The sequence below is a fragment of the Chrysemys picta genome, chromosome 3 (genome assembly GCF_011386835.1).
Source record: "Chrysemys picta bellii isolate R12L10 chromosome 3, ASM1138683v2, whole genome shotgun sequence".
NCBI lineage: Eukaryota > Metazoa > Chordata > Testudines > Emydidae > Chrysemys > Chrysemys picta.
Genome location: NC_088793.1, coordinates 125220911 through 125247604, shown reverse-complemented (window position 1 = coordinate 125247604; position 26694 = coordinate 125220911). Strand labels below are relative to the sequence as shown.

Genomic DNA, 26694 nt, shown 5'->3' with positions numbered 1-26694 from the left:
TATATAGAATACCAAAGTCAAGGTTGTTCCTACTTATTTTTATGTTTAGTTTGAAAGTTCTAAGAACACAATGTGTTTACATGGTGCTTTTAATCGTCACACCACTTTACAGTCATGAATGAATCTTGACAATATTCTGGGGGAAGAGGTGTATTCGTAGTTTTACAGATAGAGAAAGTTAAATAACGGAGTCCTAGAGGGAATTACTGTCAGCGCTGAGATTAGAACTTGGGAGTTCCTGGCACCCACTCCTGTACTCAAACTTCCAGACCACAAGCAGCTACTGTGCAAGCTTTTCTGCAGCATTCCTCTGAGGCCCCTCAGTCCTGACCTGCAACACCCCTGCTATTCCAGTCTGGAGCCTCTCATGAGTAGGGCTCACCAATTATGCCAAACTGAGTAGAGGTGTTTTACTGTAAGTCTAGATGCCTACCAGGGGCTAGCCCAGTGGTTTACATTGACCGTCTGCAGGCACGGCCGCCCGCAGCTCCCAGTGGCTGGGAATGGTGAACCGAGGCCACTGGGAGCTGCGGGCAGCGGTGCCTACCGACGGTCAATGTAAACAAACTGTCTCGCGGCCCGCCAGCGGATTACTTTGACGGGCCGCATGTTGCCTACCACTGGGCTAGACTGTAGTCATCAGATTCATTTTCATTTATATGCTAGGCCCCAATCCTGCAATGAGCTCCTGATAGGATACAAAATTTGAACCCTCTAGAATCAGTCCAGTTGTAATGAATCCTTGTGCTGAAGACCGAGTTACTAAATACATACACATCTGGGGAGCTCAGGCTAGAGCCTCGTCCTTCCACTCCAGAAACTAGGAGTGCCGATATCCTGTCCTTGGGCCAGCCACTAAAAGGCAGCAACACACACACACCCAGTCAGTACTCAGAGTACTTTTTTTGTCCCACACAGATTCCTTGGTCCAGCACTGATGAGCAGTGAGTGATAGGGGTATGACCAGACTAGTGAATGACAGGGTGGCCAATTGCTAGCAAGAAATCAGGCAAACCTGGAGTAGCATGTTATCCTATAAACAAAAGACGGGGGGAAAAACAAGGAATCCCTCTGAAGAGTTTACTTAAGCACTTGTGGCTGTAATCCCTGGTCTGCTAAGGCCACTTTGCAACAAAAATGTCAAGGTTTTTATTTTATTTTTCTCTTCATCTCCCCCTTCTCCCCCCCCCACCTTTCTTTCCACTTTTTCCTCTCCCCACCCATTTTTCTACTTCTAGTGGCAAGAAGGAAAAGGGGGGAAATGAATGTTCTCACAAAAACTTTGGTATAGTTAAAAATCCACTTCTTTCATCGAAAAAATGTTTTGATGAAAAATTTTCAATTAACTCTAGTTAACATGTTGGGTTTTTTAAATTCATTTTACCTTAAAAATCTTTTTCTGTGAAAACTATGGCATGAAGCAGAGGCATTTGATACTGTTACATTTGATTATAGCTTTTATTCTCTGTATTCAGAGTTGTTATATTGTCAAAGTGAGGTCAGATTTTGATACCTGTAGATATCAGAATATCTTCTTTTCCTTATCTTTGCATTTCTAATGCACTCATCATGGTATCTAGATACGAGTTACAAAATTAACAATTGCAGTAGTTGTGTCCATAAAGTGTCCACCACTCTCTAATTCAGCCATTGTTAGTTAATACTTTGCATCTTTGTCCTCATTGTTTCTGAGAGGACAAAATGTTGGTTCTTACATTTGTGCTCTAAAACTGGTCAGGTTTGAGCTTGTCATCCTCTCTAATGGTAAAGAGTTGCACTGCCCCTTGCTTGCAAAAGTTCAGCATGGGATCTTTCAGCTTTTGTCGTCATAAATTAGAGCTGTCTCATTGTGTCAGGAATGGAGATCATGGGCTGGGTCTTACGTAAGGGTCTAAGGCAACTGTAGGGCCAGGACCTTGAAGTGGATCTGAAATGTAATGGGGAAGTTATTGGAGCACAGTGTGATGTGCTATTTTTTTATTAAAAGGTGGGTTCCTCTGTGTTGCCCCAGTGGAGGTTTCCCATGTGACCCTCAATAATTAGTCCAGGGTAGGATGTGCTGCATCGAACCTGGAAGTGACAAAAGTCTGGATCAATGGCTGGAGCTTTGAGAGGAATGAGCACACACTTCTGATTAGCTGAATTTGAAAGAAGGCATTTCTCTTCATTCTTGCTATTTGAGTATCCAGGAGCAATGTTGAGTCCAAGAGAACCTCAGGACTTCAGCGTTACCTTGGTGACTGGAAAGTGGAGGATGAGGACAGTGTCCCACCCAGCTCCTCAGAGGTCTCCTCTCTTTGTGTATCATCTCTTATCTGGATTGAGTCAGTCAGCTGTTTTTAATTCATATACATTTCTCTGACATGGTCACATCTAGGTGAGAGTATTGGCTGCGTCTGCTAAGAAAGAGAGGTTGAGCTGGGTATGTTTAGTGTACTAGTAGCATTGCAGCCAAAGGCTTTTCACAACCTCGCCTAGAGTTGTTCTCTATATATGGTTAATAATACATAAAGAAATGGAATAATGACATTTTGATTCAGGTTGGAGGGGAAGTTTCCTGTACAGTTATTATTGCATATATGTGTTAATCTATAAAATCTTTAAACCCTCAAGAGCCTCAGCCTGCTATCAGTTTGCAGTCAGGGGCTTCCCTAGGAGTCCTACATACATGTGGAACAGTGTATCAGGCCTTATATTGCAGTATGTAGTCAGATTTTCTTAAACAGGGTCACCTGACCAAAGCCAGTTTATGCCATTGCCAAGAATCTAATTTGTAGGCAATGTTCATGTTTCCCTCTTGCTCTGCTCCACTACTGGATGTTGTCTACTATAATCTGCACTTGCCAATTTTATCGCCAGCACTTTATTCACAGAAGGTGAAATTCACTCCTGTGCAGAGGACTAGCACAAGATCTAGACACCAGTTAAGATTTTAAAAGAAGGCTTAGGTGTAATATAAGCAGTGTATAGACCTTGTGTTATCTGTCTGCCCAGAGATGAATATATAACCCTTCAAGCACAGTATGTAAATGAATGTGTTAAGTCACACAAATACACTTGTGCATTGCACCTCATTAACAAAATAACTTTTAAATATACTCACGTAAAAAAACTTGTTTTGCTCTGTGCCATGCACTACGCACAAACTATTGTCTCTCTGGATTCTGAACACGAAGGGCCAAACTCTACATTTGCCTACACCATTGTAAATGTTGAGTGGCTCCATGGAAACCAATGGAGCTACTCTCAATTTCAACTAGTGTAAGTGAGAGCAGCATGTTGGCCCACCTAACTCTTCTAGAAAACTTCCTCAGTAGACCTTTTCAGGTGACTTTTGTAATTGTTTCCAAACGAAGGGAGGATTAGTGGAGATGTCACCAAACCGTGAGGAGGCCGTGTTCGCCTTTTATCCTGCCCCAGTCTAAAGGTAGGCCACATGGGTCCCTGTTTGCCTGGCCTAAGACAAATATATCTTGGCTCATTCCTTGTTACTACGAGCCTGACTGAAGCAGAAGAGATTGTTCACAGAGATGTGAGAGAAAAATAAAACCGAAATGAAGAAGTGACCTTTTAAACATGGAAAGGAGAAAGTGCCACTTGAAAATGAATTCAAAACCAATTTCAGGCAATTAAACTGACAGAGCATCAACAGAGACAAAGTTAAGTGCAATCAACTTTTTTTTTAAGAAGAATTACAATTTTATGGAAAAATAATTAAGGAAAAATCAAGACTAAGATTTTTCAAGTGATTGGTGATGCAAGGTTGCTCATTTTGGGGGGATGCCAAAGAGGCCTGGGTTTCGGAGGAGAGAAGAAAAGCAGGGGGTGGGGAAATGACATATAGGCAGAATTGTTTCTTTACACAGAACCTTATTCTTCAGTGTTTTGTCCCCTGTGTCATCATTTCCACCTGTGCAAATGAGTTTTAAACTGATAGACATTCAGAATGGTAACATTACACTCATTTTGCACTAGTGTAAATAACTGTGCAGGGTACAAGGCAGTGGAGAATGAGACCCAGAATGTTTTCAGATTTTCCATGAGGGGAAGTGGCTCCCAGTATAAGGCCTTGTCCTCACACCAGCTGGCATCAGTTAGCTAAAGGTATGTTTTTTGTTTTTCAACTGAGTTAGTTAAATGTCTGCAAATTAGTGTGTAGATAGGGCCTAAGACATTTTCTCTTAGTGCTAGTCTACTCTAGAAGCCCTACATCGGCGAGCTGCACTGATGCAGCTGCATCGCTGTCATGCGTCTGGTGAAGAGGCTCAATGCCAATGGGAGTGAGTTCTCCCGTCGGCATAATTGCTCCACCTCCGCGAGAGACAGAACCTCTGTTGGCAAGAGAGTGTCTTCTGCCAATGTAGCGCCGGTGTAGACAGTGCTTAGGTCAGTGTAATTTGCATTGCTCGTGGGGGGGGGGGGGTGGCTTCTTCACACTCCTGAGCAACATAAGTTATATCGACATAAGCAGTAATGTAGACCTGCCCTTATTCTTATATTCCACCCCCACCCCTCCACGATATACTTATACACCATATGCCTATTAACTAAGATTTGCTTATATTTTTGAGTGGATATGTTTAAAAATGGAAATATTTCTTAAGTTAGATGCCATTCTGCTTTGTTTAATGCACTATACACACACACACACGGGGGGGGGGGGGGGGGGGCGGGGACCTGCTTTTTTTTATATCCTAGTTTGGTTCAGATACGTTGTGTGGAAGCCTTTTCAGTTGTTCCATTTGTAGATTAAGTAAAGAGCTTTAGCCAAAAGAATTTAATAATTCTTTAAAATAATTCTCCCCTTTTGTCTGGTTCTCATTCACACCACTCTGGCAGAGGGGCCTTTGTACTGCCAGAGTGCTAGAAACAGGCCTTGGAATAGATGAGAGCCAGTCCCCAAATATATATTATTACTGCCCCATATAGTTTATATTCAGAAATTACTTTTGCCATACACTATTAACATATGTTAACCAGAACAGAAATCAAAGTATCTAAAGACTTTGCACTTAAACTGTTGTTTTGATAAATGCTCTCAGAATTATGTCCATTAAATAAAAAAAAATCAAAACATGGATAAACAGATTATTCTAGAGATGATGCCACCACTGACAGTAGATGCTGCAAGTAAATTCTAAGCTACTGATTTAAAAAAAAAAAAGTTCTCGGTGCTATATATGCAGGGCCCTGTATATTTTGCAATTCCATACTGGTGGAATTTACAGTGAAACATATCTCTTGCATAGAAGTGTGCTCCAGAAGCTACGCTTCCCCTTAACAAAGTTGTTTGGTGCTCTAATGGTTGTGAAGAAGACGCTGAAATCTAGAATAAACTGAAGAAGTTTTGTTTTTTTCATCTGCAGACATCCTGAAATAATAGCTCTCATAGGTGTGAACCATCCCATTCATTTCCTAGGACTGTTAACTCTGAAACATAAAGATGACCGCTTATATGTCAAAATTGTTAATTTTTTCACTAGGGAGCATTTAGTAGAAGTATCTGGCTAATGTATTTGTCACACAACACTAAATGGTCTTGCACACCTCCCCCACTCATATTAGGTTATTTGGTGAATTCTGTTCTACTGAATAGCAAATAGCTCCTACTGATCATACAAAACTTCCAGCATGACCCAGATAACTTCCATGATACAATTGTGTTGTCAAGACAAAAATCTGTCTCTTATTAAAAGCTGAAAATGTAGGGACAACATAAAATAAATTTAATTTAATGTAAAGATAAATAGTCAGTACAGAAGCCACTGTGTTTATATTACTGATTTTCATATTTGTTTCACTGAAACCCATGTAAATGAAGCTATTGGGATAATTCCAGCCTGCTCTGGTAGGGTGTCAAAGAATCCAAGAACTTTATCACATAATTTAGGTCCAGATCATTGCAGATCCACTTTGAACAGACCCAAGAAATATGGGTATCAGAGCAGTCGGGGAGGAGGTGATTACAGCTGTCAAGCAGATGGCCAATAATGCACAGACAAGTATTTTACCTACCTGGACAGATGGGAAGGCTGGGTTTTTTGTTAAGTTGTGGAAAAAGATCCAGCAAGACTGGAACAACCCAGATGTTTGAACAGAAGAATATGGAAAAATCAAAGATTACTATAAAGATGAAAGTTTGAATGGAGGGAAGGATGTTGATGTTACCAGCAATGGAGAAAATAGCTGAGAAGGAAAAATAAGATATGGAGATCAGTTTTGGCCATGTTAAATTTAAGTTGATGGCAAGCTAGCCAAGGTAACATGTTGGAGACATAGTCAGATGTACAGGACAAAACTAAGAAAGATAGGTCAGGTATGGAGATGAAGATTTGTGAGTCATTGACCTAAAGATAGCAATTGAATCAGTGTGATCAGAAGAGGTTCTCTAAGTATAAAATGGAGTTCTGGATCCCCCATTGACAGGAGAGAGGGAAGGAGGAGGATAAACCACCAGAGGAAACACTGAAAGAGTCAGAGAAATAGGAGGAGAGCCAAAGAAGGACAGGACTAGGAAAGTCACGGTAGGATGGATGTCCTGGAGGAGAAAGTGACAGCTGTGTTTCAGAGTGCAGAATGGTCGAGAAGGAGGACAAAGCAAAAGAGATCCTGATGAGCTGTGGGCAGGAAGAGAAGCAAGATGCTGGTGAGAGCTGGTGAGGTGAGAGGAAAGAAGCCAAGTTGGAGGGGAGCAAGGTGTGAGTTAAAGGACAGGAAGTTAACCCAGTGATTGTAAACAACTCATTCAAGGATATTAGGGTTGGAGGGAATTAGAAGGATGGGATGGCAGTTGGAGAGACAACCAATTTCAATTTTTTGAGGCTGGCAGATACTAATGTGCTTGTGTGCTACACGGCATGGGTGTTCTGTAATTACTGTAATTGATACAAGCATGGGTGTTCTGTAATTACTGTAATTGAAAAAAATAAAGCTCTCTCCTCCTAATGCGTTAGGCCAGATGGAGTTTCCTTTCCCCAAATTGTATGGTCTTACATGTGTGTGCATGTGTATATAAATATAGTGCCTTTCATCCTGAAGTGACGTGCTCTGGGACTCACCTGAGAGCACCACTGAAATGCCCCTCGCTATAGAGATGGTTGCAACAGCTAATTGACATGCAGCACTGCGGAGATGGGGACTTTTGGAACAGGAGAAAAGGACACACATTCTTTTCCTGAAATAATTTTTATGGAACTCTGAGAGAGCCCACTAATAATCATGCATTTGTATTCTAGACCTTTCTGAAAAGGAGCAGGTCAGAGCACAAAGCTGAGCTAGCAAGTTGGAACTAGTACAGACAGTGGTTCATTCAGTGTCCCCGTGTCCATAATCTTCCCAAATACACAGGCCATTAGACGTAATTCATCCCTGGTTTAACTCCATTGACTTCATTGGCGTTACACTAGGAGTTAATGTGATCAGATATGCCAGTAACATAGCAAATATACCTAGATGTACAAGAGCACACTAATAAAAAGTCTGATCAACAACAATACATCTGCCAGACCTCATATATCGCTCCCAGGAAGTGAAGGGGTTGATACTATGTTACATATTTCACATGCGTTTGGATGTATCCAGAAATAGTGAAATAAAAATTTGAAGGAGCCATTTTTTGGAGTTGGGACATCATTGACACTATAATTGTGTAGGGGATGAGCCATGGTTTATAAAGGGCCACAGGTACAGCTGCATTGTTTGCACGGAGTGGGGATATGTGCCAGAGTGCATGTCCTTGGAGCCCATAGGGGACAATGATCTGGCACTTGTATGGGTCTTGTGAGAGAGGGTATGTGGCTGTGTTGCTTTGACTAAAGAGAGATTCACTAGCACCGGGACTGCAAGGACTGCCTGTCCATATGCTTTGTTATTACATAGTTATTAGTAAAATTGCATTCTTCTGTCTCTCAGTGTACTAATGTATCTGTTCTCTTTGGAGAGGCCATTTTATTTGTTTTTAAATGACTGAAAGTTAAGAGAAGCTTATTTTGACTATTAGCAGACAAACGAAATATTGTATACTGAAATTTGAAAGCAAATGTGAATGTGTGGTGGGTGGAGCAGCACCAGCAGCAGGAGGACAGATGTGCCAGTTGTGAAAGAACCTTTAAAAAAACGACTGTATATTGGATACTTTTGTGATCAGGTTTTTGTAAGACCCTCGTTGAATAGGCAGTCCCATCACTTCGCTTCAGCATAAAGTGTTTCTCCAGGGGAGAGTCAGATACAGTGTGTGAGAGAGTATCTTGGGGCATAGCTACCCGATGCATTAGTGTGCACCAGTGGGATGTAACTTCTAGCCTGCACCAGTATGCTGTGCACTAACTGACCCAGGTGGACCATACCAACATGCTCTAAAATTTCCTTAATGTGCATTAACATAGTCCCACTTCAAACAATACTACATTAACGTACACTAGGGAACTTTTAGTGTGCACCAGCTAATGTCCACACAGGTTAGTTAACACAACATGCTGGTGCAGGCTAGAATTTACACCCTGCTGGTGCATGCTAATGCACTTACACATGGAGTTATCCCCGAGTCTATATTGCTGGTTAATTCCATGTGTGGACGGTCTTATTCTGAAATAAGAATGTCCACACATGAAGTTAACTAGAAATAGTTAATCCGGGATAACTCCATGTGTAAACAAGACCATAGAGGTGATGTTGCCCATCTCATGGATTCCATGGAGAGATGCCTGATATTTTAAATGCAAGCTTGGGGAAGGTGAGAGCCCTGTTAGCATATTTCTAAAGCCTGGTCTACATTACACAGTTAGATCAACGTAAGCTGCCTTGCGTCACCCTAGCTGTGGAATTGTCTTCCCTTAAATTTGGCTCTTGCTAATGTAAGTGCCTCTCAACGCCGATTTAGGCTTTGTCTACACTACCACTTTTGTCGGTAAAACTTTTGTGAGTCAGGGATGTGAAAATAACACCCTCCTGATTGACATAAGTTTCTCCGGCAAAAGTGCTGGTGTGGACAGCTCTATGTCAGCAGGAGAGGCTCTCCTGCCAACATAGCTAATGCCGCTTATTGGGGGTGATTTAATTATGCTGGCAGGAGAGCTGTTTCCTGCCAGCAAAGAGCGGCTACACCGGAGACCTTACAGAGGCACAGCTATAGTGATAATGCTGTGCCACTGTAAGGTCTGTAGTGTAGACAAAGTGTGGGAAGAGTCACGGCCAATGTAATTAGGTTGACGCAGTGTCAGTGTAGACATTGCTTATGTTGACTGTTAATGCTCCACAGTGACAATAGAATTGATACAAGTGTTTCTAGTGAGGATGCACACTGCCAATGCAAGGAGCCAAGCGCGTGCGCACACTCACACGTGATTTAATGGCTGTATGCTGACATAAGTAGGTTGACATAATTTTGTAGTATAGACATAGCCTAGGAGCATAGATAGGTGACTCGGGGGTGGGGGGGGGCTTACTGTGGTACTTCAGACAACCTCGTATTGAAAAGGAAGGTCAGAATATTCATTCGTACTTGTGAAAATATGGGATTATTTATGCACAAGCAGTAGCTGATGAAGGCAGTTGATACAGTTGTCAGTGAGTTTCTAACTTAGTTAGTAGCAGTCTGCAGCATGTTCAAGGCTGTGTAACTGTGCCTGGTCTACACTGGGGGTATGAGGGGAATCGATCTAAGTTACGCAACTTCAGCTATGTGAATAACGTAGCTGAAGTCGTACTTAGATCGACTTACTAGACATGATTAAATCAATCCCTGTTGGATCGATTGCTGCCCGCCGATCCGGCGGGTAGTGAAGACATACCCTGGGACAGGTACTCAACCAGCAGAAACTAGGAAGGGCTCTAGAAGAATTGCAATGATTTGTGTTGACAGTCTTTTATTAGTGTGAACTCTCACTGTTCCATCTGAAACTGGCTGCCTGGTGATAACATTCTGCCTCATGCATGTCAAAGAGCATTTCTCAGCTCTGCAGGAAACTGTGAGCGGATCTGAGAAGTGAATTTTGGGAATGTAAGAACCATTATAAAAATGTGTTACCTATAATACAGACTATGTGGAAAAGACATGTTTCATAAACATAGGCCATATGATTTATTTTTATAAATGTTACATATGTGGGTGGAGTATAACATACAAAAGAAGTCACTTTAATATTAGTGCATATGAGTCAATAGATAATTTCACATAAGTCTAATATTTAAAATAAGTGCTACTTATACTGCAGTCACATATAATTTACATGTATTTTTGTTCTGCAAGGGAACCCCTTTGTGTGTGTGTGTGTGTTAGGGCTGTTTCTTTGTCTCCCTGAACCTTGTCTTGTCATTTGCACTGGTGCAAAGTGAATGCAAAGTGAGTGTAAGCTGGTACTAAAACAGAACGATGGAAATAACTGCAGAAAGTGTAGACTAAGGCTATGTCTACACTGTCCCATGGTGAGGACTACAGGATGTTAATGCAGAGAGCACCAAACAGTTGGGCTCTGAGTGCTGTGTGTGGACACTGCTGGCATGAACTAAAAGGTATCTAGTTCACATTAAAGTAATCCTCTTTGAAACAGAACTATATTCACATCCCCACAGTCTACATTGTGACTCAGTGCAGGCAAGCCCTAACAGAGACTCAGACTTTGTAACTGAGGACATTATAGATACACTGCAAAATGGATTCCCCTTTCCAATTTACTTTCAGTGATTTGACCCATATCATTTGATCAACATTTGTTCAAATGAACAGGGACTTCTACTGTACTCCTTTGCCAAACAGCATTGTAACAGAGTATCTTCATCAGACATTCATTGATTATCTCAACAACGGAGCTGAAATTAAATGCAATAGGGGCATGTAAAGGACTATAATAAGATATTGCTTTTTTCTAAAAAGTATCCTTGGCTTTGTCTGGCATATGACCTAAGACCGACACATTCAGTTGTGAAGGTATCACTAATGATGTGCTAGTTCTCAAGGACGTATCAGAGTGCTGCAGCTAACACCCGATAACACTGCTCACTCCAGTGCTGACACACTTTGGCTGCTGAGTGCAAAAAACTCTCCTGAAAGAGACCCTAAGCAAAAAGCAAGGAGCTGCGTTTACTCACGGGACTGTGCAGCAGGTAACATAAAAATCCAACCTCATCCAGGCTGCTCTTTTCCAGAAGACTAAACAGTATGATTGTTGCATTGTTCAATCCATTTTCCTGTTTATTATTGGCCACCTCCTTTTCTTTTAATACTTCTCTGATAAATTCAACTTTCTTTTAGTTTATAAATGTTTTCAGCTTTCTTCCTTTTTAAAGTTTTCACACTTCTTTAGGTGTCTTCTCTGCAAGGTGGAGAAGTCTCACTACGCACTTGCACAAGCAAGCAGCATTCACTTCTTGTCTGATGATGATTTTAATAGATGGAAGATCTGTGGCATAGTCTCTATGATGCCCTGCATCTTGTGCAGTTATTTACGCCAGTGTGAAGCATACTTGCTTTGCACTCACTCTGCACTGTTGTGAATTACTGTACAAGGTGAAGAGCAACAAAGAACTGGCCAGCCACTGGCCTGACTTGTTGGTTGTAGGATTGAGCCCTGCCAAATGTAATAGTTTGATGTGGCCCTTAAAATAGTTTGGTTTTAGAGCAGCTTCTTTCTCAGTGAAACATATCCTGCTAATTGTTTTCCTGTATTACTCTAAAAAGTATGATCCTGTCGTCCATGAAGAGTCTCTCTCTCTCTATTGTGCACAAATGTATGGAAATATATTTGTATGTAAAACAAAATGAGATACTTAGCTCCCGAGCTTCCTAGGCTAGGTGTTTGTGGCGGCATAATCCCCACTAGCCAGTACTGTACCTATTAAAATGGCATAGATGCTCTTGACTCAAATCATCCACATTTTACATATTGGCAGGAATGTTTTCTCACTGAATGAAGTTAAAGCAAAACCATTATATATAGTAAACTATGGCTATAGAAATGATCATTACTCTGAGATCGTCCTGTCCTTGAACTTTATATAGGCAAGCTAAACGTACACATTTAATACATATACATCTCACAGTTGACCATGAATATAAAACATTTATTTGACACAAAACTACTGGGTGTACATACTTTTGGAGTCAATGTAAATACATCCCCACTCTCGTTTCAGCTCTGTTTGCAGGCGGTGGTGGGCTTCTGAGGGCCGAAAACAGTTTACTGTTTGCAGAGTAAAATAGATGGCTAACATCTGGTACTAAGTCGGGGACACTAATACACTGCACTCTCTCTTTGTTCAGCTGGCCTTGTGCTTAAACTGCCTGCTGTAGTAAGGATGTTTGTAGTTGTTTTATTTGTAGATAGAAGTCAGGACAATAATCTTGTGACTTGAAGAATTCTAACAGAGAACCTAGCACTGTGAATTTACTTTACAAAATTACCATAGTACCAATATAATTCCTAACCCTGCTTGTCATAGAAGACTCTCTTAAAAGTTCATAAAGTGCTCTCTCCCTAGTATCTCATTCTTTAGTCATAGCTTCATGGTTTAAGGCCTGAAGAGACCAGTAGATCATCTAGTCTGGTCTCCTGTATATCACGGGCCATTACATTTCACTTTGTTACCCCTGTATTGAGCCCAATATCTTTTGTTAGGCTTTAGCCAATCTTCAGAAAGGCACCCGGTCTTGAGCTAAAGACATCCAGAAAGGGAGACTCCACCACGTCCCTTGGTAGTTTGTTCTAATAGTTAATCACCCTCACTGCCAATAATGTGCCTTATTTCCAGCTGGAATTTGTCTGGCTTCAGCTTCCAGCCATGGGTTCTTTGTAATGACTTTCTCCGCTAGATTGAAGAGCCTTTTAGTACCTAGTATTTTCTCCCTATGAGGGTCCTTATACACTGTAATCAAGTGACCTCTTGCTCTTCTTTTGCTAAACTAAACAGATTGAGCTCTGTAAGTATCTCACTAAGATACTTTTCATTTTCTTCCATCCTGAAATAATTTTTGTGGCTCTTTTCTGTACCCTCTCCAATTTTTCAACATCCTTTTGAAATGTGGACACCAGAACTGTACACAGCATTCCAGTATCTGTCTCTGCAATGCCATATACAGAGGTAAAATAACCTCCATACTCCCTACACCCCTGTTTATACATCCAACGATTGCACTGGCCCTTGTTGACACAGTGTTGCCCTGGGAGCTCATTCTGATTGTTTGTTCACTGTGACCCCTAAATTCTTTTCAGAGCCACTGAATTCCAGGATACAGTCCCCCATTATATAGTACGGACTGCATTCCTTGCTCCAAGATGTATAACTTTGCATTTGGCTGTATTTGCTGTGTATGACCTCCCTGTCCTCATAATTACTCACCATTTTGCCAATCTTTGTGTTCTCTGCAATGTTATCAGCAGTAATTTTTATATTTACTTCTAACTCACCAATGAAAATGTTGAATAGCATCAGATCTAGAACCAGTCCTTGTAGAATCCCCCGAGAAATACCTCTATTTGATGATGCTTCCCCATTGACGACTACTATTTGAGATCTGTCAGTTAGACTGTTCTTGATCCATTTAACATGTGCTGTATGGATGCTGTAGAGTGCTGTTTTTTAATCTGAATGGTGTGCGGTACTAAATGAAATGCCTTACAGAAGTCTAAGTACATCTTCTCAGTTACTTTTATCAACTAAGCTTGTAATCACCTCAAAGAATGAATTCAATTTTGTTTGCTAAGACCTAATTTTCCATGTTGACAGACATTAATTATATTCCTATCCTCTAATTCTTTACATTAAGGTATTTCAGCTAAGGGAGGGGTGGCAAACTGATTTGGATTAAATAAGAAACTGACTCAAACCTTTGCACAAAACTCAATATTCTCTGATCCAAACTACACCTATTTTGTGCTTGAGGTTCACTCTTGCTATCTTACACATTTTTATGCACTTTTGTACCTCAAAAGTAGCTGAATTATAACGATGATGTCTGAGATTTCCAGAACGTTCTTGTTTTGGCTGAGCTCAGCCAAACCAATAAGTTCTGGAAATCTGAGACAGCACTGATTCATTTATTTTGGGGAGTTGAAGGTGGCAACCAACTGCACAACCATGGGCGGAACAGGTGAAGGAAATGGTAGCTAATTACACTGGGGCAAAACACCTACTCTACCATGACATTTGTTTGTATCTTTAATGTTCACCCAGAACAAATAGGATTTTAGTTTTTAAGTTCTCTGTACATTAAGTACCATGCAATTAATGTGTCCACTTTGGAAGTATGAAAGACCGAGTTGACCAGACCCCGCCTTGAACATGTGGGTCCAAGGAATGTTGGTGTTTCATTCTGGCTCTTAGTTCCTGAACCAGATTTCATCTTTTATCATCATGTATTACTTCTCCACCTTTTGACAAAAATGAAAGTACTGATAAAGAATCCATGTCATTTCCTAAATAGTGACACACAATGGTTTTTTGTATGTTTAAGTAAGGCTATATCAACACTACGAGCTAGGGGTGTGATTCCCTTGCTTGTGTGCACATACTCACACTAGTTCTCATTGAGTTAATGTGAATATAAATAGCAGCATACCTGCGGTAGCACAGATAGTGGCAGCAAAGGTCCAATGAGTTGTGCCAAGTAAATACTCACTGGTTTCAGGTGGGTATTTACTTGGCATGGTTCAGCCATTCCTCTGCTGCTACTACCCATGCTACTGTAGCGACACTGTGTGTTCACGAGCAGGGGAAATACACCCCAAGCTTGTAGCATTGATGTAGCCTAACTGTGTTAACTTAGGACAGATTGTGCTCCATTATACCAGAGTTAATCCAGAACAAGTCCACTGAAATCAGTGCCCTTACTCTGTGTTTTATGCTGGTGTATCTGAAATCCGAATCTATTCCCAAAATAAAATGGTGAGTTAAAATATAAAATATTGTGGTAGGGCTATTAAGTGGTCCTATTCAGTACTCTTGACTCTTTCAAGCCAGATAGGGTTTTGCCTGAATAAGGAGCAGATAAAGACCTCTAAATCAGTACTGCTCTTTATTTTTCCTCTTTAAGGCACATTTCAAAATGACACAGAAATAATGAATACACAAATCCACAATGAAGTAACCAGCGAGGCACTTAGGTTTCATGCCCAGTTATGAAGACATACTGTTCTTGACTTTGCTTTCGCTATCTTACAGAGCTCAGCTTCTCTACCAGGATCAGTGTCCTGCCAACCACCAGCTCATCATCCAAGTAAACTCACAAAGGCCCAAGAAGAAACTGAGCAAATATTTCCTAAGGTAGATGAGAAAAACCTGACCCTTGTTGCATCCTTTCAGTTGAATTTCTCAGCTTGCTAGTTAGTTCGCCAAGCCAAGGCGGAGGGTTGGGGATAAATTGTCGGGTGTTGAGTGTTGGGGATAAAGGCCAATTCCTCCCTGATAGGAGTTCATTAGCTTCAGTGGAGTCACACGAGGGATAAATTTTGGCTCTTTGTGCTCATAGGTCAGCAGGTTGCTTTGTTTTCTCTGGAGCTGTGACTTTTGCTGTGAAAAGGAACATACACTGCAGTTCAGTATATCTCCAGCCTCATTCCCTCCTGCCCCAGAACTGTCAATTGTTTTTCTTATGCTTTTCTTACTGAATCATCACCAGAAATTCACCATTTTAGGTGTGGTTTTTTGTTTTTCAATTCCGATGTCTCCAAACCATTTAAGTTAAGTTTTATGCCTTAACCTGCACATTATTTGTATGTGCATAAAATGCAAAGGGGGAAGTCCAGTCCTGTCCGGAGGGAAAGCCTAAGGCCTATTTATCACTTAACCTCAGTGGTGCATAGGCTTTGTGCAAGCTGTGGCATAGGGATGGACTTCATTCATTTTCATTTTTCAGTCCATACAAAATACAGCTGCTAAAATCTCCCTTGTTTGTTGATTTGATCATGTCACTACCATCTTGGGAAAAATTCCTCCCCTGGTTCCTCATATGCTGTCACATCAGATTTAAGTGATTTTGTCCCCATCTTCAAAGCACTACATAACTTTTCTCCTCCTTATGTATCCTTCCTTGTTGGACTTTGGATTGCCTTGCTCTGCCAGTGTACTCACCCATTTGTTAGCTTCTCCCACAAATGCCTTTTTGCCTTTGTCCATGTGGCATTGTACAACTTCCCTAAATTCATCCACAGAGCCCTGTCCGCAGTTTTGGAGAGATTTAAAATTCCACTACTGCTGCAGTGGTTACAGTGAATCATGTTGACTCATATTAAAATCCCTGTTTGTGCCCATTCCCTGACCTTTGTCACCCTGTCTGTCCATCCTTAGATTGTGATCTTGCAACAGTGACAGTCACTTCTTGTGATTTGGGAACAGTGACAGTCCCTTTTTGAATGTCTAGAAAATGACTAGCATTACCATAAACAACTAATGAATACTACTCATAATAATCAGTGGCTTTCCAATAGATCTGTTTTTAAAAAAATAGTATGTGATGCGTACAAAATGCAAACAACATTACAGTTTGGACTTTGCCTTTATGAAGAGGCAAAATCAAGCCACATTTCACCGGTGATGACAGCAGAACGGGAGCTGAAGATCCAAAGAAGAAATCTATCTCATCACTTTTATTTTTCACATATTTAATTACACTCTTACGTAGAGGATCAGCATCATTCAGGCTGATAGTGAGAAAACAGGATGGAGAATCATGTGCGTGGAGGAAAATCTAATTTTCTCAGAGTATGTCTGTACTGCAAAAGCAAAACAAAAAAACCTGCAGAAGTGAGTCTCAGAGCCCATAACAACTGACTCATGCTCACACTACAGGCTAAAAGCGGTTGTGTAAATGTTCCTGCTCGGGCCAAAACTGGGGCTCTGAGGCCCACCCCACTCGCCAGATTTCAGAGCCTGTGCTCCAGCCCGAGCCCAAACATCTACACTGCTATTTTTAGCCCCATAGAGTGAGACTCATGAGCCTGATTCAGTTGACACGGGCTCTGAGCCTCGCTGCTGCAGGGTATGGGTTGGGTTTTTTGATGTGTAGATGTACCCTCTGAGCACTGTTTTGTGGACTTGCAATTTAGTTTCCACCTCCTATATTTTCCCTTTAATTCCTTCCACACAGTTGTTTAATTCTGCCAGTCAATGCAACTAGGATTTCCAATTTGGTGGTCCATTGATTTTGACAGCAGCTGTCATATTACTGGTTTTATATCTGGAGCTTCCTTATTGTTCTTATCCCATTCCCCTGGCCAGAGCTGACTTAAAAATGGAGGAAGAAAGGGAAATCATGAACACTTCTTCTAAAGTGTTTTCATTCCATTGGTTTTCAAAGTGGACTGTTTTTTTAAAAAAAAAATTCCATAGAATTTTAATAGATTTTTTCATATTTGAAATTGGAATGTTCAAAAAACAATTTTTAAAATTTCAAAATGAAAATATTTCCAAAACAAGAAGTGTTGATTTTTTTTTTTAAAGTCTCACTGGGTAACTACTCTGATCAGTCAAAGCTGGCAATGAAAAAGAAAAAAGGAAAACAAACTTCTGTTTGAAAATTTTGAAAACAGAAAATTTTGAGAAAATCATTTTGAAAGTTTTCTGTTTTTGAGAATTTTCAACTGACTTTTTTCTTTTTTCCCCTTAAAAACAAGTGTTTGAAGAAAAATGTTGTGAAGCTGTGTTGACTGATGGACACTTCATCTTTGCTCAGTCAGAATGGCCACTGAGACTTTCAGTCTGAAGGCTCTTGGTATGAAAACCAGATTTTTCTCCACAATTGATTTTTCCCCTTTAGTTTGTGGAATGAGTTCATTTTTAAGGACAGGATTTGGGGTTTGGGTTTTTTTTGGTTGGTTTGTTTGTTTTTTAAGTGTTGTGAAGTTTCACTTTTATTCAGTTTGTCTCTTGCAATTCAACATGCAGAGCCTTCCATCAGATTCCTTGGAACAGAAGCATCTAAAGTGTTTTTCTTTGTAGTTGGATGGTGTTTGGAGACAAGAAATCTTATGAGGAAGCAAATAAGATTATTTTTCCTACTATTTTGCAGACATTCTTCCCTCTGTCATGATGTGTCCCACAGTATTGCCAATCCCAAGCATTAAAAAATCATGAGACGTTTAAATATATATATTTAATATTGCTATTGATTTTATATGGAAGGCATTCAGATACTGTGGTGATGGATGGTAAACCCCTGAGATGCTCCCATGCTTAAATGAGTTTAAACTCACTGAGGCCTTAGGAGTTTGGGGCTCTAGAGAACCTGATGTGGCAAACCAATTCCGTCCTTTGTATCTGTTTGTGCTATGTGAGCGCAGGGTTGGAACTTTTGTTAGCCAACCTATTTTATAATAGAATGAGAATAAATGCCTTAAGTGTTGGAAAAATGCCAAGGAATTGACAGAAATCAGATCTGATATTCAGTTACAAAGATACTTTTATTTAATCTGAATATAGTCCCTATGAAAAAGTCCTACAGAATTTAATAGTGATGAAACCAATAAGATTCTTTAGAAAGTACTCTGAAAAACCACAGAATTTGAGAATTGAGATCCTTTCCATAAAATCAGCCTATAGAATTGAATAGAGAGTGATGTCCCTCTATAGAATTCTACAGGCTTGTTTAAGAATTCTGTAGAACAGTTTTCATTTTCTGTTTGCCTCTATTATGACATTTATGTGCCCCCCCATTTACATTCTGTGTGAGCACCTCAAAATCTTTAACGTATCTGTCCTCACAACACCCATTGGATAGGGAAGTTCTATTACCCCAGTTTTACAGATGAGACACTGAAGCACAGAAAGACTAAGCGACTAAAGACCAAGGTCACACAGGAAGTCTGTGGCGGAGCAGGGAACTGAACTCAACTCTCCTGTGGCCTATGCTAATGTCCTAACCACTGGACTATCCTTCCTCTTCTCTTCAGTTATTATTATTTATACTGTGGTAGCATCCAGGCTTCACTAGTTGCTATCCAAACTCGGAAGAACAAAGTCCCTGCCCCAAAGAGCTTACACTATAGCACTTTTCCATGAGGCATATAAAACAAGTGTTTGGGAAAACATTTTTGACATATCCAAAAGATGCTAGTTGTTATAACCAGGTGGCTGGTGTGTATGGAACAAAGTTTACTGCTACTTGCTGGGTTTAAAAGTAGATTTTGTTTCTCACACTTTGCTGTTAAAATTTAGTCACTCAAACAGAAAAGGGGGATCATTACAGACTGCTGCAGGATGGGTAAATAAAGCTGAGTCTGGTGGTCAAGGGGACTGGCAAAGGCAATTACTCATGTGAACACATTTTACTCTTCTGATAGCTGAGAAACCAGTTTGGAATATTTCTCAGCAAGAATATATAAAGCCAACATTTTCTTCACTGTGTTCTTTCTTCTCTCTTTTCTGCCACCCCATACTGCAACACCCAAAATAAATTCCATTCCTGACCTAGGCAGTTTTTGCTTGTTAGTTTAGACACGAGCCCATCTCTGTGGAGTCTTGGGAAGAAAAAGATTTACTATAGAACCAGGCAGGGGGACTGAATGATGGTCCACACATAACTGGCAGAACAGAGGGATATGTCCTTATATGAACAAAGATGAATAGCTTAGTTTTCTTTTTCTCCTTTACATTTCTGTTGTCAGAAGTTAAATATGGCCAGTTTGAAATGCTTAGTTATTATAAGCCTCATGCCAGCTAGGAAATATAACTGATGTTAATGCCTGCTGTCAGCAATAGGTGCCGCTGAACTGGTGCTGTAAATGGTTTTAATGCAAGTATAGACAGGACCAAACTGTGTTCAGTTCCATTTCAGAAAACATGGTGGATCCTCAAGTGTCTACACTAGCCTTTTTAAAGAAATCTCCTACCATTTCATTATTACCAGTGCTGCTCCAGTAGTACAAGCAGTGGTGGGAATGCTGGCATAGACAGAGCACTGGTGATTTTAAGCTTAGGGACTCTTTCATTATGCATTTGTGCAGCACCTTACACAATGGGGGCGATCCTAATTTTAGCCTCTAGAACTATTGTAAAACAAATAATAGCATAACACAGCATTGCCATTAGCAAGGCAGTGTAGGCACTGTGCCTCCTGACACTCAGCCAGGCGCAAAAGATTTATGCATGCACTTAACTTTACTCACTGTGAGCAGTCCCAGTGGTCTTTGCAGGATCAGGGCCCTACTTGTTAATGGTAGGAGACACAACTATGCTTTGGCTGATTGTTACCCCTGACTTTAAATATGACTGATAAATTAATCAAAGCATTTGGCTTGGCAGTGTAGTAGTCATGTTTAATTAGGGTGGCTGTTTTGGCATGATGTTGGTTACAGGTAGTAGTAGCTTTTAAGCCAGTTTTATTTTTAGGGGTGTAGCTATCATCCTACAAAGAAAAAATAAAAAGGGAGCTAGGTTCTAGCAGCAGATTTGGAAGAATTGAAAAAGATTAAGCCACACATCACTGCTGAGTCCAAGAGCCGTTCCCCCAGATCTTCAATGAGTCGTCTTATTTATTTTGTTTATTTCTTTCCATTTAAAAAAAACCTGTCAAGTGCTTTGGGTCATGTACAAATATTATAAAATCTACAACTGCTTGGGCAAATGTTTTTTGTTTTGTTTGTTTGTTTAACTTCCCAATCCCCTCAGAGAACAAATAAGCCTTACAATGTGACTTGAAGGTCAGCAGAATCTTGAATACCAGGAACTTTAGCTGTGGTCTTTTTTTTAATTGTAGGGTCTGTGTGCAAGCACTCATTGGTTTTATTTTATTTCTAATTTAAATGGATAAGCTGAAATCCTTTGATAGGGGAAAAAAATGTCCCAAATCCTAGTCCCACTGAAGTCAATGGAAAGCTTCTATTGATTGTAGTGGGATCGTAACTTGTCCCAGAGTTATATATTAATATATGTTCAAATCTATCATCCATTCTGCCTTCATAACAATAAAACATATCTTTACTGGTGGCTTGACAGTGCTCCTATCTCTGACTAAAGACGACATGGTGATGGCAAAAATATGCAGCTCTGTGGGCTAGGGGCTGTCTTTTTGTTCTGTGTTTGTACAGCTTCTAGCACAATGTGGTCCTGATTCATGAGTAGGGCCCCTCGGTGAGATGGTAATACAAACAAATAATAATATATGTATTTTAAAATTTCCCATCACCTCATTTAGGCCATGATTGAGAAAAACATCCCAATTCAGGACTTCACTTGAACCTCCCATTTACTTTGAAGTGTGCTTAAATCCTGTTGACCTCAATGACTAAATTTAAGTACATGCTTAAGCAGGGCTTTGGAGTGGAGCCTGAGCTGGAGCGCAGACCAGTAGGTTTTTGCCTGGAGCCGGAGCGGAGCAATTAAAAAATTTGATTGCTCCAAATCCCTGTGCTTAAGTGCTGTCCTGAATAAGGATCGACTTCATCATTCATGTAAGTGCTTTTCTGAGTTGCAGCCTAACCAGGCAGAACTCCCTCATTCTTTTAATCAAATTTTTCTTGGAGAGAGCAGGTCAGTTTTGACTCCATTAATTTTCAGGAGAATTGTATTGGATATCTGATGATGTGGTTGTCTGGGGAAGCCCCAGTGTTGGAAAGATATCTATATTACCAGTTGTATGTGTGCTACATTTTGGAACTTAAAAATCATTTATTTATTTTTAGATTTGTAAAGCACATCTATCATATATATTCCTAAGTGACATGTTTCACCAGAATCGGGACCTGTGTCTTTATTAGTGCCTTGTGCAGTGCCAAGCAGGCTGTTCTCACTTCATACAATTTTGGGAGCTATATAAATTTAAAAAGTTACTTTTTAGACCTATAAGTAGACAGCTCCCTGCCTGGATAATCTTACAATCTAAGCGGACAACATACAGACAGCTGAGTAGGAGAGAAGTGCTCTCTGTGTCTACTTATCCCAGTAGCCCCTATTAAACTTCCAATGAGCCCTCAAACTTTGCCTACAGTTATTTACTAAATTATTTTGTATTTATTAATATGAGCTATTAAGGCACCTAAACAATTGGATTGAAAGGTTTCAAAAGTGCTGTGTGTCCAAAGCTCCCATTTATTTAGGCACCTAAATATAGCCTTTGGGCCAGAATTTTCAAAAACACTCAAGTGATTTGAGCTTACATCCCATTGGCTTTCAATGGCACCTAGGCTCCTAAGTCACTTGGGTATGTCTACTCTGCAGTCTGAGGGGTAGACATACCTAAGTAGCAGCACAGGTAGACATACCTAAGTAGCATAGGAGATGTAGTGGCATGGGCTTCAACACTGACCGGCATGCCGGGGACTCTGGGTACATACATGTGTTGCGAGCCTGTGTTGAAGTCCATGCTGTCACCTCTATGCGTCTATTTTTAGCTGTGCTAGCTCAGGCATGTTTACCTGTGCTACAGTCATACCTCAGATAGGTGTGTAGACATACCCTGAGGCCCTTCTGAAATTTTTGCCTTTAGCAGACTAATTTTAGGCACCCATTTCTGAAAATCTTAACTTAAATGTATTTAAATTATTCTGCAGATCTATTAGATGCTATTCAGGAAAGCACTTAAGCATATGCTTAAAGTTAGGTGAATTCCTGAATCAGAGTCTTAGTTATTAGCTGTATCTTAAAGCAGCAAATGAACATTTTTAAACTGGGATTCTCTATCTACATTAACAAATTATAAATGTGTGTTAGGACTCCAACTAAGGCTTGTGACATAAGCCAGCACCAGTTGATTTTGATGGTGTCTTCCTTCTGTTAAACAATCAGCCTCAATTGTGTGGACTTATCGTTGAATAAGATCATTGAATCATCTAATGGGAGGTTAAATGGAAAGTAAAAGTCTTCGTAGTGGTGTGATGGAATTCCTGTGTCTAATTAAAGCCTCAAAGCATTTTTTAAAAGCTGTATAAAAGGTGAATCATTTCTGTAAACAGCCCCTAAAGCAAAAAACCCAACACCTTTGCTGTGGGAGAAGTAATATGGCCCAGAACACCTTCGCAAACAAAGAGTTACTCTTCTGCAAGCTGCTCTCTTTCTTCAGCAACTCAGCATGGGGTGCCAGAAAAATCATTAACAGGCTCATCCTGCACTTCTCCCTTTTCCACACCTGCATATCACGATCCCTGCTGTAACTTTATGGACCGTGAGGAGGCAGGTTTGACGCCATGAAACACAGGCTTAGCTAACAGCTGCAGGATGGGCAGAAAGCCAGACAGTAAAATGTAAAGAGGAGGAAGGAGAGGGATCACCTTTGAAGTTTACAAAAAAAGCATGACTTTGACCACTTCCTTTTTAAATTAGCTGTCTCAGGTACATTGAGATATTGGTCACCAGCTTGAATGTAAAAAAACAAAACAAAAAAAGGGTGGGTGGGGAATTGCTTGGAACTAGTCAATGTACTGTAGTTAAAATGTGAAGTGTGTGTGTGTATACACATATTTTATTTTTAAAACCTTTTTAAAAAATTTTAACTTTGAGTATTAAAGGAAAGAATGTATTCCATTTGGGAATCTCGGAGCTAAAAATGGTGTGTGCCTGTCAAGTGTGAAAAGCTACATTAATGCAGCGTTAAAGCTGAAATTTGAATCACATGCAAGCCAGGAAATTCATAGTTACGGTTCCCACAGCAACAATAACTCAGCCCCCTTGTGCATATGCAGAATTCTGGATTACTTTATATGGTGTTAACTTACAGCAAATTCTAATCTTAGTCACATGAGTGAATTTCCCGGGTAGCTCCAGTGGCTATTCTAGATTAGCACTATCTTAACTGAGAGCATACTTTGGTGATACCATGGGAAAATTACAGCTTCTGTGGCAACTACAATTTTGAATTTATTCAAATCTGCCTTTGGAGTGTATGTGGTTTTGTTTTGTCTTGTTTTTATTTTGCATTTAATTATGATTAACAGAAGGATAAAGAAAAAATTTAAAAACCTGTGTTCAACTGGTTGTATATTTAGAGGCTAGAGTCTAATTTTGATTACAACAGTGTAAATTGGAATAATGACATTGATGTCAATGGTCTGTCTTAAAATCTGATCCTTTGTGTGTAGGAGTGTGTTTGTTTCAAATGTGAGCTCTCAGATTGAGGGGACTCTCAAACATATTGAGTGTGTTTATTTTAACTGTATTGAACTCTATCAAACATTGATTTGAAATGATCCATGTGCTTACTTGAATATGTACTTGTTAAAATAATCATCCATTTATTTTCAGGGTGGGAAACTCAAAATATCTGCTTATTCATCTTGTATATGCAAGAAGGGTGGCACATCTTAAAAATAAGGGACACACACAATATATTTTCAGATGAGTTTGTTTTGATAAATCTGGCAAAGGCATTCATCTTCATGGTGTATTCCAAACTGGAGGTTTGACATTTCTAAAAAAGAGAAACTGATTTGAGGTGAGAGCCGCCCAAGAAAGCATCTAATGCCCTAACTAGTGATTTTTTTAAAATAAATAAATACATAAAATATCATGCTCTAATATTTCAGAAATCCCTGAATGAGTTCTTAATCCAGTTTAGAAAAAAAATCACTGCTGGAGTGAAAACAAGCATGAGAAGGTTCCACCAAAAGAGGGTCCAATTCAGTTCCCATTTAAGTTAATGGAAAGAAAACATAATGACTTCAATGGGAGTTGAATCAAGGCCAGAGTAATTTAGTTGGGAAGTTACAGTACTTAAAAATAGACCCTTAAAGTAGAACAACTAGTGTCTTGATGTGTGATTTATACCAATAAATATATTGTTTTGTATTCAAGGGTCTACACTAGTCACTCAGGTAAAACTTCCACTGAAGCCAAAGGATATTTTGCCTGATTAAGAACTGCAGGATTAGACCCATAACTATCTTAAGTATTTAAAAGAATGTTATGTCTATTCTTTCTTTATGTAGATACTCAACAGATGAGAACAACTCCTCTTTCAACAGTTATAGTTAAGAATAAACCAACTCTGCTTTTTATTTTTTAACTGCAACAATGGAACTTGTTTCTGCCCTATGTGGTTTGTTTTAAGTTTTATCAGACTTTAGTGTAAGGCCATTGAAGTCAGTGTAACTATTCCAGATTTTCACCAGTATAAACTGGAGCAGAATTTGGCTCAGTGGGTTCCCATATGAAAGACAAGTGCAGGAGACAAACTTTTAAAAAAGGTAAAAGGACAGCTTGAAAGGAAAAGAAAAAAATATATATAGCTCAACAATAATTTACTTAATTAGTACATATAGCATCATTTTTAGTGTAAATGTTTCACATGTGAAGTTCAGAAACAGGGAAAAAAAGGAGTATTTTAACACACATTTATAATCTCTGGTTAAACTTCATTTATTTATCAAATGAAGGATATTATCTATATTGTCTATTACACTAATTCATATACATATTTTTTCTTTATCTGTCAGCCATTCAATGGTTTATTAACTCAGACTCCTCCAAGGAAGTACCATAAGTCCATTTGATGCTCCTTATTGTTGTATTTTTCCCCTGCTTTGGACCTTTGATTTAACTGAAAGGTGTACAAACACCTTGTGGCCAAACAGCTCCCTGAGAAAAGATATAGGAGTGTTGATTTTGTTCCTTAAAAATCAAGTACTGCAAACAAATTCATAATATTTTATCATCATAGTCCTATCGGGAACCAATTTTTACTAGATACTTGGTGGGTAAAAACTCCCCCAGCATTCCTAAATTCATGGCCTTCAGGATCTGTGAATCTATACATGTGTCAACGGGTTTCTTTTCCCCAGCCAATGGCTGGCAAAAATTGGATCCTGATAGGACTATGATAAAATAATATGAAATCGTGTGTAGTGCTAAAACCTTTCATTTAGGGCTGCATCTCTCTCTCTCTTTCTCTCTGGAAATCTGACATAATTGATGAGGAAGCTGACAGAATATCGGTGAGTTGACAGTTTGGCACAAAGACTTCTGGGAGCTCTTCAAATGAAAAATGGCAACACTTGCAAATTTTGTGGATGGGGGAAGGCCCTGAACAAATAACATTAACTTTAAAATTCCTGGGCTTGTGTTGTTAGAACAATGTATTACATTTCTTAGATCAGGTAGTGAGAAATATAAGGTAGCATATTTTACTAAGAAGCTATATTTTTCTCTGTCATAATGGTTTTAGGTGCATTACATATAATATAACATGATGTCTTAGCCTGATGACATGTCAAGACGTAAGGGCCTGGTTGCAGTCTCACAGCACTGTAAGTCAGGAGTAACTCTGTTGACGTCTGCAGAGTTACAGTAATGTAAGAGGAGAATCAGGTCCTAAGACTCTAGAAAAGATGCAATATAAGGGTGAAAAACAGGTTAAAAAGAAAAAGTAACAAGATCTATTTTCTGTAATCTCATTTTCTAATAAGTGGCAGTATCCTTAGTAAATAATATAGCTGTTGAGAGGGAAATACAAGGAAATGCTTCTCTTGAGGCTAGTCTCTAGAGTCCTTAGGATCAAGGTGATTTGAGGTCACCAGAACACAGGATTTCCACAGTGTATTGTTTTCTATTTGGATATGGATTGAAGATTGAATTACTGCTATGTTGCTCTTTCACTTTACTCCACCAGCTGGCTACCTTTGCCTTGTATTGAAGAAAAGGAGTACGTGTGTGTGTGTGTGTGTGTGTGTGTGTGTGTGTGTGTGTGTGTGTGTGTGTGTGTATCTCTCTCTCTCTACCACTGTTGTAATAGCTGCAGCGGACATTGCTGATGAAGTCACAGTTCATTGTTCTGATGTC

The 26694-nt window shown here is 39.7% G+C and overlaps 1 protein-coding gene across 23 annotated transcripts in view; it reads left to right on the top strand.

The window, feature by feature from the left end:
* Positions 1-26694, top strand: part of LOC101945432 (uncharacterized) — a 102790-nt gene that overhangs the window by 60462 nt on the left and 15634 nt on the right. For 18 of the 23 annotated variants that reach the window (XR_010600148.1, XR_010600147.1, XM_065590431.1 and 15 more), the window contains one exon: positions 15154-15255. The exons of the other annotated variants lie outside the window; for them this stretch is intronic. Coding sequence is in view for 16 of the 18 variants with exons in the window: in XM_065590431.1 (XP_065446503.1) it covers positions 15154-15255 (102 nt within the window). In the remaining 2 variants the exon portion in view is untranslated. The remainder of the gene's footprint in view (positions 1-15153; positions 15256-26694) is intronic. 23 annotated transcript variants of the gene reach the window in all.